At 37.6% G+C, this 16,246-nt stretch overlaps 1 protein-coding gene across 1 annotated transcript in view; it reads right to left on the bottom strand.

Annotated features, from left to right (window-relative positions):
- The window catches only part of PKD1L1 (polycystin 1 like 1, transient receptor potential channel interacting), a 201,059-nt gene that overhangs the window by 84,204 nt on the left and 100,609 nt on the right, over positions 1-16,246 (bottom strand). Inside the window, exons 29-31 of the mRNA XM_037837205.1 lie at positions 6,779-6,879; positions 2,298-2,490; positions 661-744 (exon numbers count right to left, since the gene is read on the bottom strand). Coding sequence (XP_037693133.1) covers positions 661-744; positions 2,298-2,490; positions 6,779-6,879 — 378 coding nt within the window. The remainder of the gene's footprint in view (positions 1-660; positions 745-2,297; positions 2,491-6,778; positions 6,880-16,246) is intronic.

Genomic DNA, 16,246 nt, shown 5'->3' with positions numbered 1-16,246 from the left:
TACATAAATATGAGAGAAGAAAATATGCTCAACACTCACCAGAAAATGCAGACTCTGCCATTTAGCAAATATTTGCTAAGTATCTGCTATGAGCCCAGTATTGGACTAAGTGTGGGGCTACATTGCTGAGTATGATGGAGAAGGTTTCTGCCCGCAAGAAAGTTATACTCTATGTGTATTTCAGAATCTAAATAAATTTGTTCTATATAAAACAATGGCTATAAAAATAGGGTGAGTTTTTAATTTATCATACAAAATGGGATACGTTTGAGAGAGAAAGAAGGAGCTATTAATAATTAGGCTAAGACAATAGGCATAAACCAGGACAAGCAAATCAGGCATGATAGTCAACACAGGTATTGACCAATCGATAACAAGTGACAAAATTCACACTGAATTAAAGCTAAGCTTAAAAGAAAGAAAATTATGTTGACTTTCTTGTACTTAGGCTCCTCATGTCAGTGAATGTAAGTGTAGATACACTGATATAAATAGAAAATTATATAACATTTAAAGACAATTATCTACTAATATGAATAGTCCAAAAGTAAAATGATAATAAGTAACATGGATTTAAAGTATCTGCGGAATTAAACTTGGGCATACTGAGAGGCAGTAGTACAAATAAGATTTTATTTTCATTTAGAAAATGGAACTTACCTCTGCAACTCGAAAATGTCACTCATTTCAAAACTGGCATTCAGCTTTCTTCTCAGGACTGCGTACGCTGTGAGGCGATCATAGCTAGGAGAGAAATGCTGATTAGGAGAGCCAAATGTGTGGGAACAGCTGCTGTTTACAACGTGATGATGTACTGGCTAAAAACAGCGTGAAAAGGAAGACAGATTCCAATAATTATAACTTTATGATTTAGACTTAGTTTAAACTTAGTTAAAACATACATAAGAACCCAGGGACTCCATTTTGATGATATACCAGACACTTGTATACCAGCCACTGGCCTTTGAGCTGCAGTTCTCACCAAGGCTGTCCTCTTTACCACCTTAGACACTAATCATTCTCCCTCTTGACTCTACAGCATATCACATACATCTCTATTATAAGCCTTTAGAATTAGAGAGTCTCAGGTGCAAATCACAGCCTAGCTGTGGATTGACCTTGTCAACTAGTCAAGCTCTGAAGCATTTGTCCTAAATGCCAGTCCCCAGCATTACAAGTATCCTGCAATTGGTAGCTACAAACATTGCAACCACTATCAAGTCTGTAAATGTTTTGATAAAACCCATCTCCTCCCTCCTTATCTTGTGAGCAGGTCCCCTATTATATTCCTTTTTGTGCCCGATTCATAGAAAAGTGCCAGGAGAGAGTAGTATGTAATAACGAATGAACAATTGGACTGATGGATTAGTGAATAAGTTACTATCAAAGTGAGATATTGGTCCACATCAGTAGGTTTGAGTATGTTCCCTGCAACAGCATCATATAAATTTGAAAATGTACTACATAAGAAAAGCATTAAATGGCTTATGAATCACATATAAGATGATCTGAACATAGTTAACTGCTAAAAGGCAACCACAAAATATAATTCCTAATGGCTTATTTTTTCTGAAGAAGGAAATTACTATTTCTAGTTCTAAATATGCATCTTATTCTTTATCCTAATGAAAAGGTAGCAACAACAAAAATGAATGACCTACCCTGTAATAGAATTGTCAGTTTTGCAGCTAGATAGTAAAGAATTTCTAAGTTAGTGACATGACTGATAACCTAAAACTTCTTGAGAGGTTCTCTCATTAGTCTGTGTGGAGCCTTTCCCTGTATTATAAAATTCACCTTCACAACTACACCATGAGGTAGACTCCTCTGCAGATAAGGAAATGGGGTATAGGATGGAAAATCGTGAGAGCAAAATTTTCCACCTGCCTGATTACAAACTGCACACTCCTAAAATAATATCAGGGACTTTCTGATAATAGAACTAATCAGTACTGAGTACTAGCATTCATCTGCTGATTTATTCCTTCAACAGATATTTGCTAAACAACCGGTACAAACCAATCACCATGGGGAGGGGTTGGGTGCAAAGACAATTTAAAAACTAGACCATGCTCCTTGGAGGCCTCAACAGAGAAGGAGAGCCAAGATTTATAGACCAAAAATGACAATAGAAGGGAATAAAAGGCACATACCATTGGAATTGTACAACCAAAATTTTTCCAGTTTTTTATGGAAGGACCAGATTCAGGAAAAGCTCCAGGTGATAGGCCAAATACAGAAGAAAATATAGTCACTTACTAAAAATCCTAAATTCTTTCTCAACAGAATGTCTATACCTGCAGTTAACTTTTTCTGGAGAAGTTCCTGGTTGTGGAGGGAAGCTTTCAGATGTCCACTCTTTCTTATCCCATAACAGGCATTGGATCCACTGGAAATGTACTGTATAGTTCACTGCCTTAGCTAAATATTTGTTTGGAGGTTTTATGTCATAGTCAGCATCTAATAAGGCTAAATAACCTGGACTGGCAACTGAAAATAGAAAAAAAAAAAAAAAAAAGTAAATAAACACCACCTGAAGTTTGCAAATATGCATAATCCATTCGAAAGCACAGGGAGTTATCATCATCATTTTTGATACAAGCCAAAGAAAAACCCATCTCTGCATTTCCATAGGTAATCTGTGATGAAGAATTTCAGGAATTCACTTGTCAAAGAAAGAGAGACATAGCAATTTGTGGGCAGACAATGTTCCTGCTCTTTGCTGGGCACCTTAGTCAAGGATTATTTTTTCTTTACAAAAAAAGAAAAAAAGGCTCTCAGAGCTGGTACAAACTGTCCACTGAGAAATCCTCATTCACTGAAGAGAGGCTGTTGCCTTGGGCTCAACAATCTCTGCTGCACGTTCTAGCCAGGTATCCATGACCTTCCCAAGTCCTTCATTCCAGCAGCAGCTAACCCTCTTTTCCTTTGTCACTCTTGACTCCATTAAGGCCTAGGTCAACTGCTCCATCTGCCAGGCTACCTCTGGAATCCTACAGCACATCTCTATAGCATGCAGATGGGTGGGGATGAGGAGTGAGAGATGGACAAGGACTGAAAGAGCACATCTCCCAGGGACACTTATATTGAGAGTTAAATATATCTAGTCAAAGCCTCTGGATGCAGATTTTCGTTTAGGAATAGTGGAGTATTTTGGAAGGAAAACAGTGTTTCCAATACTTGCTTGTGTTTTAAGTCCTTCTGGACAACCTGATCGGATCACCCAAGTGCCCTACTGGGGATGGAAGAGAGAGGAGTCAGTTTCTCCACTTCCCATTTAAACCCATTTCCTGCTTCTCCACTCCTCTCTTAGCCAGTTTGTCAATTAGCAGCATGCCCTAAGTCTGAGCTCAGCCAAGGAAGGACAGCACTATGACCAATGTGATATTAACCTATCTTTTGTGGATAAATAATTTTTATGTTTGGAAGCATAACTATTTAACATTTCACTGGTGTAAAATTTACCCCCAAGAGTTTTTAATAAATGGTGTTGGGACAACTAGATATTAGCTATTTATAAAAATATGAAATTAGATCCATCCTTCATGCCATATAAAACAATAAACTCCAATTGGACAGAGATCTTTAAAACATGAAACAATGTAAGTACTAAAAGAAAACACAAATGACATAACCTGGGTGTAATGAATGAATTTCTAACCATGGCTCAAAATCTAAGTAATACAAGAAAAGCTTGATAAATTTTACAATGGAAAAAAAAAAAAGTAAGTTTCACAAGACAGAAAAAAAAGCCCATTAAAACAAAGTAAAATAAAAAATGACAAACAGTGAGAAAATGTTTACAACCTATATCACACAAAAGAGGCAAATCACCCTGATAACTGTTAAAAGTCAAGAAAAAGCAAACTAAATAGAAAAATGGGTATATGTGAACTGTCAGAGAATAAATGAATAACGGCTTTAAATATTTGAAAAGAAAAAGCTTGACAATTCATAAAATAAAATGCATAAAAATGAATACCTGCAAAAAGAAATGAGTAACTGTATATAAAATTGATAGCAAATTCTACACAGAGAAAATAATTGAAGTAATTTTTGACCGTATGCTTTTAGTACCATATATTCTAAAAATAAAAGGTAAAAATAAAAAAAAAAACCTGGAAAGAAATATTGAACTTTATCTAGTAGGTTTGTTGTTGGTAGGGCTTTGGGGCTATCATTCTGAAAGTATTTTGTGAGCACTGTAGGAAAGAGCAAATGAGTAAACATATCGATAATATAGGAAACTAGAGTTCTCACTATGGGAGAAGGGGGATCAAAATATGGGGAAGTGAAAAAGAACCCAGGGGTGTTGGAATTGAATTGGGGGAAAGAGAATGAATTCATTTTATGTATTTTACAAACACATACACACATTCACACACACACACACGCATATACTACTTGAATCTAACCACAAAGCATTTTAAGAAACAATGACACTCCACTAGTAATGAGTTCATCTGGTGCCCAGATCCTGTTTGCTAAATATCATTCCCCATAAAAGAACCAAGACTTACTGAATAAATGGCTTGTTCTACAGCAGGGCAGGAAAAGGGAAAGGTAAGTCTGGGCATTCTGGTGTGTTAGAATGCAACAAGTACTCAAAAAACTAACAGTGCCATGTCAAAAAGATTCAGGAACCATTTTGACGGAATTCACACTAGGACAATTTGAGCATCAAAAAGAAAAATGGTGGAAATGAATTGAATTAAAAACATTAAAAAAAAATAAAATCTATGCATTCATAGTGACAGTAGAACTAGAGTGAGAGACAGTGTGAGAGAGTTTTTCTTTATCAAAGAATGCCAGCTAATAAATGTAGAATAAATGACAGAATTAGAAAATCAGCATTTTGCAACCCCCTAAGTATCACCAATGGTTGCTTAAAACCATGAGGTAAAAGGTTATTGGGGAAGAAGGTAATTATCACAAAAGGAAATATGTTCCATTAAAATGGAGAGAGGGGTGGTATTTTAACCAAAATACCAATCTCAACCTCACCCATAATGTGAAATACGACTTTGTGATGTCCTACCATGAGGACATCATATCACCTATGTATTGTTCTCGCCTACCATCTGCAAGAACAAATAAACTGAATTTAATCATGAGGAAACAATCAAATCTAGAATGTGAGACATTCAAAAATTAACTTACCTGGTTTCAAAAGCAAAGCCAATGCCATGAAAAAACAGAACAAAATAAAAAAAATTGGGAGAGGGTGCTCTAGATTTTAGGCTGGAGACTAAAAAGACATGGCAGTGAAATGCATTTCAGGAATACTGACTTAATTCTGAATAGAAAATATAAAGAGCTATAGAAGTCATTAGGGAGAAACTGCAAAAATTTAAATATGGACTCCATAGGAGACAATATACTTGAAGTTATTTTAGGTTTGATAATGGTACTCAATTATGTAGGAGAATGTCCTTGTCATTATGAGATGCATATTGAAGTGTTGTGATATCTTCAATTTTTTTCTCCAATGGCTTACCTCCCCTCAAAAAAAAAAAAAAAAAAATAATAATAAGGCTAGGCCTGCCTATAATTGTGCCTAAGCGCCTCCTCCTGAATGCTCAGACGTGGCCCTCTCTCCCTAGCTAAGCCACCCTGGCAGGTGAACTCACTGCCCTCCCCCGACGTGGGATCAGACACCCAGGGGAGTAAATCACCCAGTCTGAGGATGAGAAAGAGGAAATAATGAAGGAAAAAAAGGCCCCTCCCTCCTCAACACACACACAGGGAACAAATGTAGGAAAATGTATTTCATTTGAAATAAAATGTTGTAGGAAAGAAACATATCAAACACAATTTTTATATGATTTCCACTGAGAATTTGACTTTAATTAGTAATAGAGTTTGTTCAATTTTAAAAGAAATGAATAGCTATCAAGTTACTAGTTCTCAAAGGAAAAGATATTATTTCCTAGTATAAACATGAAAAGTGGAGAACATGGGACTGGCCCATTCATCTGACAGTCAGAATCTGACTCTACTTTTCAGGGCCCATGGCATACTGGAAATCATGGGGAAACATTTTTGTACTGATTAGTCTTTGAACTCGAATTCACTTAAACACTGTGAGCTTCAGTTTCCTGCTTTGCAGGGGAGGCTGCTGAGGCTCAGGGTGTAAGGAGCCGGGTAGACTGTTAGTAAGGGGTGAGCCCGGAACTGAAGATCAATCTGTTGACTCCAGGGCCAACAGCTGTCTGCCACACCATAACCTTATTATCTACATTTATACCTGAGGACAAGGAAAGCCCAGGACCTCCTGTAGGGCAAATTTGAGGTACTATAGGAACAGGGAAGGGCAAATAAGTTACTCTAGGGTCAAGGAAGTACTGCCAAAGGAGGCTGAAGTTGTGTCTTGAAGATTAGCGGAGGTTAGTTTGACGAAAAGAAGAGGAGGGCACTCAGGCAGAATGGCAGCATGTGCAGCAGCGGAAGTGCAGAAAAAGCATGGTTGGGGTGATGGAAATTTGGAGGGGATCTGGAATGGATGCAACTGGAATGCAGCTGACAGAGACTGAGAAGCGGCTCATGAATTCTAAGCATGTCCCCTACTCTCATTTCATTACAAGGACTGTAATTCATTATGGTCTAATTTTCATATTTCTTTTCTATTATTAACCACAGTTTGAATACAAGCAGCCAAAAAATTATGTTGATGTTTTCATCATGAATAAAATAAATGTTGCTAGCTGATACAGATGTAATAGCAGTGTTTTCATGACATAAATAGGATAGGAAATTAAAAGATCTCTTTTCCACTGACCTTGCAAGGAAACAGCAGGTATATAAATCTGCGCAATTTGTTCATCCCAGAAGTAGATCTGTCTCACAAGAAAGGCAGAGGGAGTAGGTTTCTTGGAGAATCTAGGAGATAAAAATGTAGTGATGGCTAGGGTTTTTTTTTCCCCCAAAAATTTTAGTCATAGAATTTTGTGCCAAACATTCTTTTCACTGCAAGGAGGCAGTCTGGGAATAAAAGGGGTCAATATTCCACTGCAACAACTGGGTCTTTTAATAAGGCTTCTATAGAACACTTTTTATTCCACATTTCTTGATTAAAAAAACACATATACACATCAGTAAACAATAAGAACAATAAAAACCAACACAGACTTGGAAATAAAAGAAATAGCAGAGAGATTTTCGGGGAAGATGATAGAATAGGAAACTCTAGATTCAGTTCTTCCACAAAAATAACTACTGAACTGACAAAACTGTCAGAATTAACTCTATGGAAACTGTGGCGTCTAGTAGAACATTGCGCAGCATCCAGGGAAGAGCTGGAGGAAAAGGCTGGTAAACTGTAATAAATATTCTTGAATTTCACCCTCTAGAGTGGCTACCACCCCCCAACCCCAGCACATCGGTCCTGCTCTTACAGCCCTTATAGCCCACCCTGGCATCAGCAAGCTGCACCAGGAGCCCCTTGCTGATTCCAGGGTGGACTATAAGAGCATAGTCCCCCAAATTCTGGGAGTGTGTGGTCTGAACACTGCTCACTACTTTTGATCAACTACTTCGTATCACTGGGGCCAGCTCTGAGAGTGGCCATTGTTCAAAATCTGCCCCCCCACATTAGGCAAAAACAACAGAAGAGTCTTAAAGAGGAAATAGCCATTTTTTTCCTCTTGTCTCTTTCCGTTCCCTGTTTTGGAGCAAAAAAAAAAAAAAAAAAAATTTTGGAAAAGCACAAATTGATGGCCCAAACCTTACAATAATAGCAGCAACAAACAAATATTAACAAGAACAATAACAAAAACATTAACCATCCCAGAGGAATGGGAGAATAAGATTTTTGGAGGTATTAAAACATAATAATCAGAATGTCCAGCTATTAACAAAAAATTACAAAGTATCTGAAGAAACAGGAAATTACGGCCTATTCACAGGAAAAAAAAAATGCCAGAAATCATCCCTAAGGAAGCTTATACACTGAAACTATTAGTCAAAGACTTTAAATCAACTCTTAAATATGTTCAATGAGCTAAAGGAATCTATAAACAAATAAATAAAGGAAATTGGGAAAAGTACCTGAAAAAATAGAGATGGAAATTATAAAAAGGAAACAAACAAAGTTTGGACCCGCAAAATACAGTAATTGAATTGAAAAAACTTATTAGGTGGATTCAACAGCAGATTTTAATAGACAAAAGAAAGAATCAGTGAATTTGAAGAAAAAACAATTGAAATTATCCAGTGTAAGGAGCAGAAAGAAAAAATAACAAGGAAAAATTAACAGAGCCTGAGGGACCTGTGGGACAGCATCAAGTGTGCCAATGTACACATCACCGGAGCTCCAGAAGAACAAGAGAGAGAAGGTAGTGGAAAAAGTGTCTGAATAAATAATGGCCCCAAACTTCACCAGTATAATGGCAGACATGTATATACATATCCAGGAAGCTCAATGAACTCCAAGCAGGACAGACTCTAAGAGATTTACACCAAGACATTTTATAACAAAATTGTAAAAATCCAAAGACAGAGAGGATTTTGACAGTAGCAAGAAAGAAGCAACTTGTCACAAACAAGGGATCCCCGCTAAGATTAGCAGCAAATTTCTTATGAGAAACCACTGAGGCCAGAAGACAGTTGGATGGCATATTTAAAGTCCTTAAAGAAAAAACTGCTAGCCAAGAACACTATATATGGCAAAATTATCTTTCAAAAATGAAGGAGAAATTAAGACATTTACAGATAAACAAAAGCTGAAAGAATTCATTACCAGAAGACCTACCCTATAAGAAATGCTAAAGGTAGTTTTCCAGGCTGAAATAAAAGGACATTAGACAGTAACTCAAAGCCATAAGAAGAAATAAAGAACATTGTTGAAGGTAACTATATAGGAAAATATAAAATACTTTATTATTATGCTTTTGGTTTGTAACTGTTCCTCCCATAGGAATTAACAGGCAAATGTATGATTAACATTTTAAATCTATGTTAATTGGTATACAATATATAAAGATGTAATCTGAGCCAATAACAATATAAAGGGGGAAAAATGGAAATATACAGGAGTAGAGCATTTGTATACTACCGAAATAAGTTGGTACTAGTTGAACTAGGTTATTAGTTTAAGATGTTCATTGTAATTACAAAGGATACCACTAAAAAATATAGAGAAAAGGAAAGAAGGGATTCAAAATGGTACACTACAGAAAAGCAACTAAATACATAAAAGGTAGTAATGGAGAAATTAAGGAACAAACAAACAAAAAAGAACATTCAAAACTTATAGAAAACAAATAGCTAAATTGCAGAAGTAAATCTTTCCTTCTTAGTTATTATCTTAAATGTCAACAGATTATACTCCCCTATTACAAGGTAGAGATTGACAGATTGGATGAAAAAGCATAATCATAATCCATCTCTATGCTGTCTACAAATACTCACTTTAGTCACAAAATACAAAGAAGTTGATAGTAAAAGACTGTGTGCCAGTTTGAATGTATTATGTCCCCCAAATGCCATTATCTTTGATATAATCTTGTGTGGGCAGACCTATCAGTGTTAATTAGATTGTAATTCTTTGAGTGTTTCCATGGAGATGCGCCCCACCCAACTGTGGGTGATAACTCTGATTGGAGAATTTCCATGGAGGTGTTGGTCTGCCCATTCAGGGTGGGTCTGAATTAAATTACTGGAGCACTATTTAAGATCAGACAGAAGGAGCAAGCTGCTATAGCCAAGAGGGACACTTTGAAGAAAGCACAGGAGCTGCAGATGAGAGCCACAGTTGGAAGACGGCCGTTGAAAGCAGACTCTTGCTCCAGAGAAGCTGAGAGAGGAAAAACATCCCAAGTGCAACTAAGAGTGACATTTTTGAGGAACTGCAGCCTAAAGAGGAACATCCTGGGAGAAAGCCATTTTGAAACCAGAACTTTGGAGCAGACACCAGCCATGTGCTTTCCCAGCTAACAGAGGTTTTCTGGACACCACTGGCCATCCTCCAGTGAACATACTTAATTGCTGATGTGTTACCTTGGACACTTTATGGCCTTAGACTATAACTGTGTAACCATATAAATACCCTTTTATAAAAGCCAATCCATCTCTGGTGTTTTGCATTCTGGCAGCATTAGCAAACCAGAACAGACTGGAAAAGGTATTCCATGAAAAAAGTATCAGAAGAGAGCCAGAGTGGTTATATTTGTCAGACAAAATGGACTTTACGTAAAAAAAAAAAAAATTACAAGAAACAAGGAAAGATACATATTGTTAAAATTTCAATCCAACAATAAGATATAAAATTATAAACATATATGTATCTTACAGAAGAGCCCCAAAATATATGAAGCAAAAACTTACAGATTTTAAGGAAGAAATAGATAGTTCTATAATAACAGTTGGAAATTTCAATACACCATTTTGAACAACTGATAGAACAGAGGATCAAAAATGAAACAGAGGATTCGAACAGCACTATTAAACAATTAGACCTAATGGATATGTATAGGACACTCTACCCAATAATAGCAGAATACACATTCGTCTCAAGTGCACCTGGAACATTTTCTAGCATACACCATAAATTAGGTCACAAAGCAAATCTTAATGAATTTAAAAATCTTGAAATCATACAAAGATCACCATGGACTAAAACTAGAAATCAATAACAGGAGGAAAACTGGAAAATTTACAAATATGTGGAAATATAGCAACACACTGTTAAACAACCCAATGGTTTAAAAAAGAAATCACCAGGGAAACTAGGAAATATCTTGAGATGAACAAAAACAAAAACTCAATATACACAAAAACAAAAACACAATAAACACAAACTTATGAGATGAAGTAAAGACAGTGCTCAGAGGGAAATTTATACCTCTAAATGCTGACATTAAAAAAGATAATCATAAATGAATAACCTAATTTCATACCTAAAGAAACTAGAATAAGAAGAACAAACTAAACCCAAAGTTAGTAATAGGAAGGAAACAGTAAAGATTAGATCAAAAATAAATGAAATAGGAGGCGGGGCAAGATGGCAGACTGGTGAGCTGTATGTTTTAGTTACTCCTCCAGGAAAGTAGGTAAAAAGCCAGGAACTGCGTGGACTGGACACCACAGAGCAATCTGTCTTTGGGCATACTTCATACAACACTCATGAAAACGTGGAACTGCTGAGATCAGCGAAATCTGTAAGTTTTTGCGGCCAGGGGACCCGCGCCCCTCCCTGCCAGGCTCAGTCCCGGGGGAGGAGGGGCTGTCAGCTCCAGGAAGGAGAAGGGAGAATTGCAGTGGCTGCTCTTATCGGAAACTCATTCTACTGATTCAAACTCCAACCATAGATAGACTGAGGCCAGACACCAGAGACTCTGAGAGCAGCCAGCCCAGCAGAGAGGAGACAGGCATAGAAAAAAAACAACACGAAAAACTCCAAAATAAAAGCAGAGGATTTTTGGAGTTCTGGTGAACACAGAAAGGGGAAGGGCGGAGATCAGGCCTTGAGGCGCATATGCAAATCCCGAAGCAAGGCTGATCTCTCTGCCCTGTGGACCTTTCCTTAATGGCCCTGGTTGCTTTGTCTATTAGCATTTCAATAACCCATTAGATCTCTGAGGAGGGCCGTTTTTTTTTTTTTTTTTTTTTTAAATCCTTTTTGCTTTTTCTAAAACAATTACTCTAAGAAGCTCAATACAGAAAGCTTCAAAGAATTGAAATTTGGGCACCTCAAGTCAAGAGCAGAACTAAGAGAGCTCTGAGACAAAAGGCAATAATCCAGTGGCTGAGAAAATTCATTAAACAACACAACTTCCCAAGAAAAGGGGGGTGTCCGCTCACAGCCACCATCCTGGTGGACAGGAAACACTCCTGCCCATCGCCAGCCCCATAGCCCAGAGCTGCCCCAGACAACCCAGTGTGACGGAAGTGCTTCAAATAACAGGCACACACCACAAAACTGGGCGTGGACATTAGCCTTCCCTGCAACCTCAGCTGAATGTCCCAGAGCTGGGAAGGGGGAGCAGTGTGAATTAACAGAGCCCCATTCAGCCATCATTTGAGCAGACTGGGAGCCTCCCAACACAGCCCAGCAGCCCAGATCTGCCCTGGGGGGACGGCACTCACCTGTGACATAGCACAGTCATCCCTCAACAGAGGACCCGGGGTGCACAGCCTGGAAGAGGGGCCCGCTTGCAAGTCTCAGGAGCCATACGCTAATACCAAAGACTTGTGGGTCAGTGGCAGAGACAAACTGTGGCAGGACTGAACTGAAGGATTAGACTATTGCAGTAGCTTTAAAACTCTAGGATCATCAGGGAGATTTGATTGTTAGGGCCACCCCCCCTCCCCGACTGCCCAGAAACACGCCCCACATACAGGGCAGGCAACACCAACTACACACGCAAGCTTGGGACACCAATTGGGCCCCACAAGACTCACTCCCCCACTCACCAAAAAGGCTAAGCAGGGGAGATCTGGCTTGTGGAGAACAGGTGGCTCGTGGACGCCACCTGCTGGTTAGTTAGAGAAAGTGTACTCCACGAAGCTGTAGATCTGATAAATTAGAGATAAGGACTTCAACTGGTCTACAAACCCTAAAAGAACCCTATCAAGGTCAGCAAATGCCACGAGGCCAAAAACAACAGAAAATTATAAAGCATATGAAAAAACCAGACGATATGGATAACCCAAGCCCAAGCACCCAAATCAAAAGACCACAAGAGACACACCTAGAGCAGCTACTCAAAGAACTAAAGATGAACAATGAGACCCTAGTACGGGATATGAAGGAAATCAAGAAGACCCTAGAAGAGCATAAAGAAGACATTGCAAGACTAAATAAAAAAATGGATGATCTTATGGAAATTAAAGAAACTGTTGACCAAATTAAAAAGATTCTGGACACTCATAGTACAAGACTAGAGGAAGTTGAACAACGAATCAGTGACCTGGAAGATGACAGAATGGAAAATGAAAGCATAAAAGAAAGAATGGGGAAAAAAATTGAAAAACTCGAAATGGACCTCAGGGATATGATAGATAATATGAAACGTCCGAATATAAGACTCATTGGTGTCCCAGAAGGGGAAGAAAAGGGTAAAGGTCTAGGAAGAGTATTCAAAGAAATTGTTGGGGAAAACTTCCCAAATCTTCTAAACAACATAAATACACAAATCATAAATGCTCAGCGAACTCCAAATAGAATAAATCCAAAAAAAACCCACTCCGAGACATATACTGATCACACTGTCAAACATAGAAGAGAAGGAGCAAGTTCTGAAAGCAGCAAGAGAAAAGCAATTCACCACATACAAAGGAAACAGCATAAGACTAACTAGTGACTACTCAGCAGCCACCATGGAGGCGAGAAGGCAGTGGCACGATATATTTAAAATTCTGAGTGAGAGGAATTTCCAGCCAAGAATACTTTATCCAGCAAAGCTCTCCTTCAAATTTGAGGGAGAGCTTAAATTTTTCACAGACAAAGAAATGCTGAGAGAATTTGCTAACAAGAGACCTGCCCTACTGGAGATACTAAAGGGAGCCCTACAGACAGAGAAACAAAGACAGGACAGAGAGACTTGGAGAAAGGTTCAGTACTAAAGAGATTCGGTATGGGTACAATAAAGGATATTAATAGAGAGAGGGAAAAATATGGCAAACATAATCCAAAGGATAAGATGGCCGATTCAAGAAATGCCTTCACGGTTTTAACGTTGAATGTAAATGGATTAAACTCCCCAATTAAAAGATATAGATTCGCAGAATGGATCAAAAAAAATGAACCATCAATATGTTGCATACAAGAGACTCATCTTAGACACAGGGACACAAAGAAACTGAAAGTGAAAGGATGGAAAAAAATATTTCATGCAAGCTACAGCCAAAAGAAAGCAGGTGTAGCAATATTAATCTCAGATAAAATAGACTTCAAATGCAGGGATGTTTTGAGAGACAAAGAAGGCCACTACATACTAATAAAAGGGGCAATTCAGCAAGAAGAAATAACAATCGTAAATGTCTATGCACCCAATCAAGGTGCCACAAAATACATGAGAGAAACATTGGCAAAACTAAAGGAAGCAATTGATGTTTCCACAATAATTGTGGGAGACTTCAACACATCACTCTCTCCTATAGATAGATCAACCAGACAGAAGACCAATAAGGAAATTGAAAACCTAAACAATCTGATAAATGAATTAGATTTAACAGACATCTACAGGACATTACATCCCAAATCAACAGGATACACATACTTTTCTAGTGCTCACGGAACTTTCTCCAGAATAGATCATATGCTGGGACATAAAACAAGCCTCAATAAATTTAAAAAGATTGAAATTATTCAAAGCACATTCTCTGACCACAATGGAATACAATTAGAAGTCAATAACCATCAGAGACTTAGAAAATTCACAAATACCTGGAGGTTAAGCAACACACTCCTAAACAATCAGTGGGTTAAAGAAGAAATAGCAAGAGAAATTGCTAAATATATAGAGACGAATGAAAATGAGAACACAACATACCAAAACCTATGGGATGCAGCAAAAGCAGTGCTAAGGGGGAAATTTATAGCACTAAACGCATATATTAAAAAGGAAGAAAGAGCCAAAATCAAAGAACTAATGGATCAACTGAAGAAGCTAGAAAATGAACAGCAAACCAATCCTAAACCAAGTACAAGAAAAGAAATAACAAGGATTAAAGCAGAAATAAATGACATAGAGAACAAAAAAACAATAGAAAGGATAAATATCACCAAAAGTTGGTTCTTTGAGAAGATCAACAAGATTGACAAGCCCCTAGCTAGACTGACAAAATCAAAAAGAGAGAAGACCCATATAAACAAAATAATGAATGAAAAAGGTGACATAACTGCAGATCCTGAAGAAATTAAAAAAATTATAAGAGGATATTATGAACAACTGTATGGCAACAAACTGGATAATGTAGAAGAAATGGACAATTTCCTGGAAACATATGAACAACCTAGACTGACCAGAGAAGAAATAGAAGACCTCAACCAACCCATCACAAGCAAAGAGATCCAATCAGTCATCAAAAATCTTCCCACAAATAAATGCCCAGGGCCAGATGGCTTCACAGGGGAATTCTACCAAACTTTCCAGAAAGAACTGACACCAATCTTACTCAAACTCTTTCAAAACATTGAAAAAAATGGAACACTACCTAACTCATTTTATGAAGCTAACATCAATCTAATACCAAAACCAGGCAAAGATGCTACAAAAAAGGAAAACTACCGGCCAATCTCCCTAATGAATATAGATACAAAAATCCTCAACAAAATACTTGCAAATCGAATCCAAAGACACATTAAAAAAATCATACACCATGACCAAGTGGGGTTCATTCCAGGCATGCAAGGATGGTTCAACATAAGAAAAACAATCAATGTATTACAACACATTAAAAACTCGAAAGGGAAAATCAATTGATCATCTCAATAGATGCTGAAAAAGCATTTGACAAAATCCAACATCCGTTTTTGATAAAAACACTTCAAAAGGTAGGAATTGAAGGAAACTTCCTCAACATGATAAAGAGCATATATGAAAAACCCACAGCCAGCATAGTACTCAATGGTGAGAGACTGAAAGCCTTCCCTCTAAGATCAGGAACAAGACAAGGATGCCCGCTGTCACCACTGTTATTCAACATTGTGCTGGAAGTGCTAGCCAGGGCAATCCGGCAAGACAAAGAAATAAAAGGCATCCAAATTGGAAAAGAAGAAGTAAAACTGTCATTGTTTGCAGATGATATGATCTTATATCTAGAAAACCCTGAGAAATCAACGATACACCTTCTAGAGCTAATAAACAAATTTAGCAAAGTAGCGGGATACAAGATTAATGCACATAAGTCAGTAATGTTTCTATATGCTAGAAATGAACAAACTGAAGAGACACTCAAGAAAAAGATACCATTTTCAATAGCAACTAAAAAAATCAAGTACCTAGGAATAAACTTAACCAAAGATGTAAAAGACCTATACAAAGAAAACTACATAACTCTACTAAAAGAAATAGAAGGGGACCTTAAAAGATGGAAAAATATTCCATGTTCATGGATAGGAAGGCTAAATGTCATTAAGATGTCAATTCTACCCAAACTCATCTACAGATTCAATGCAATCCCAATCAAAATTCCAACAACCTACTTTGCAGACTTGGAAAAGCTAGTTATAAAATTTATTTGGAAAGGGAAGATGCCTCGAATTGCTAAAGACACTCTAAAAAAGAAAAACCAAGTGGAGGAC

Source organism: Choloepus didactylus, chromosome 5, assembly GCF_015220235.1.
Source record: "Choloepus didactylus isolate mChoDid1 chromosome 5, mChoDid1.pri, whole genome shotgun sequence".
NCBI lineage: Eukaryota > Metazoa > Chordata > Mammalia > Pilosa > Megalonychidae > Choloepus > Choloepus didactylus.
This window is presented reverse-complemented; position numbering and strand designations above follow the sequence as displayed.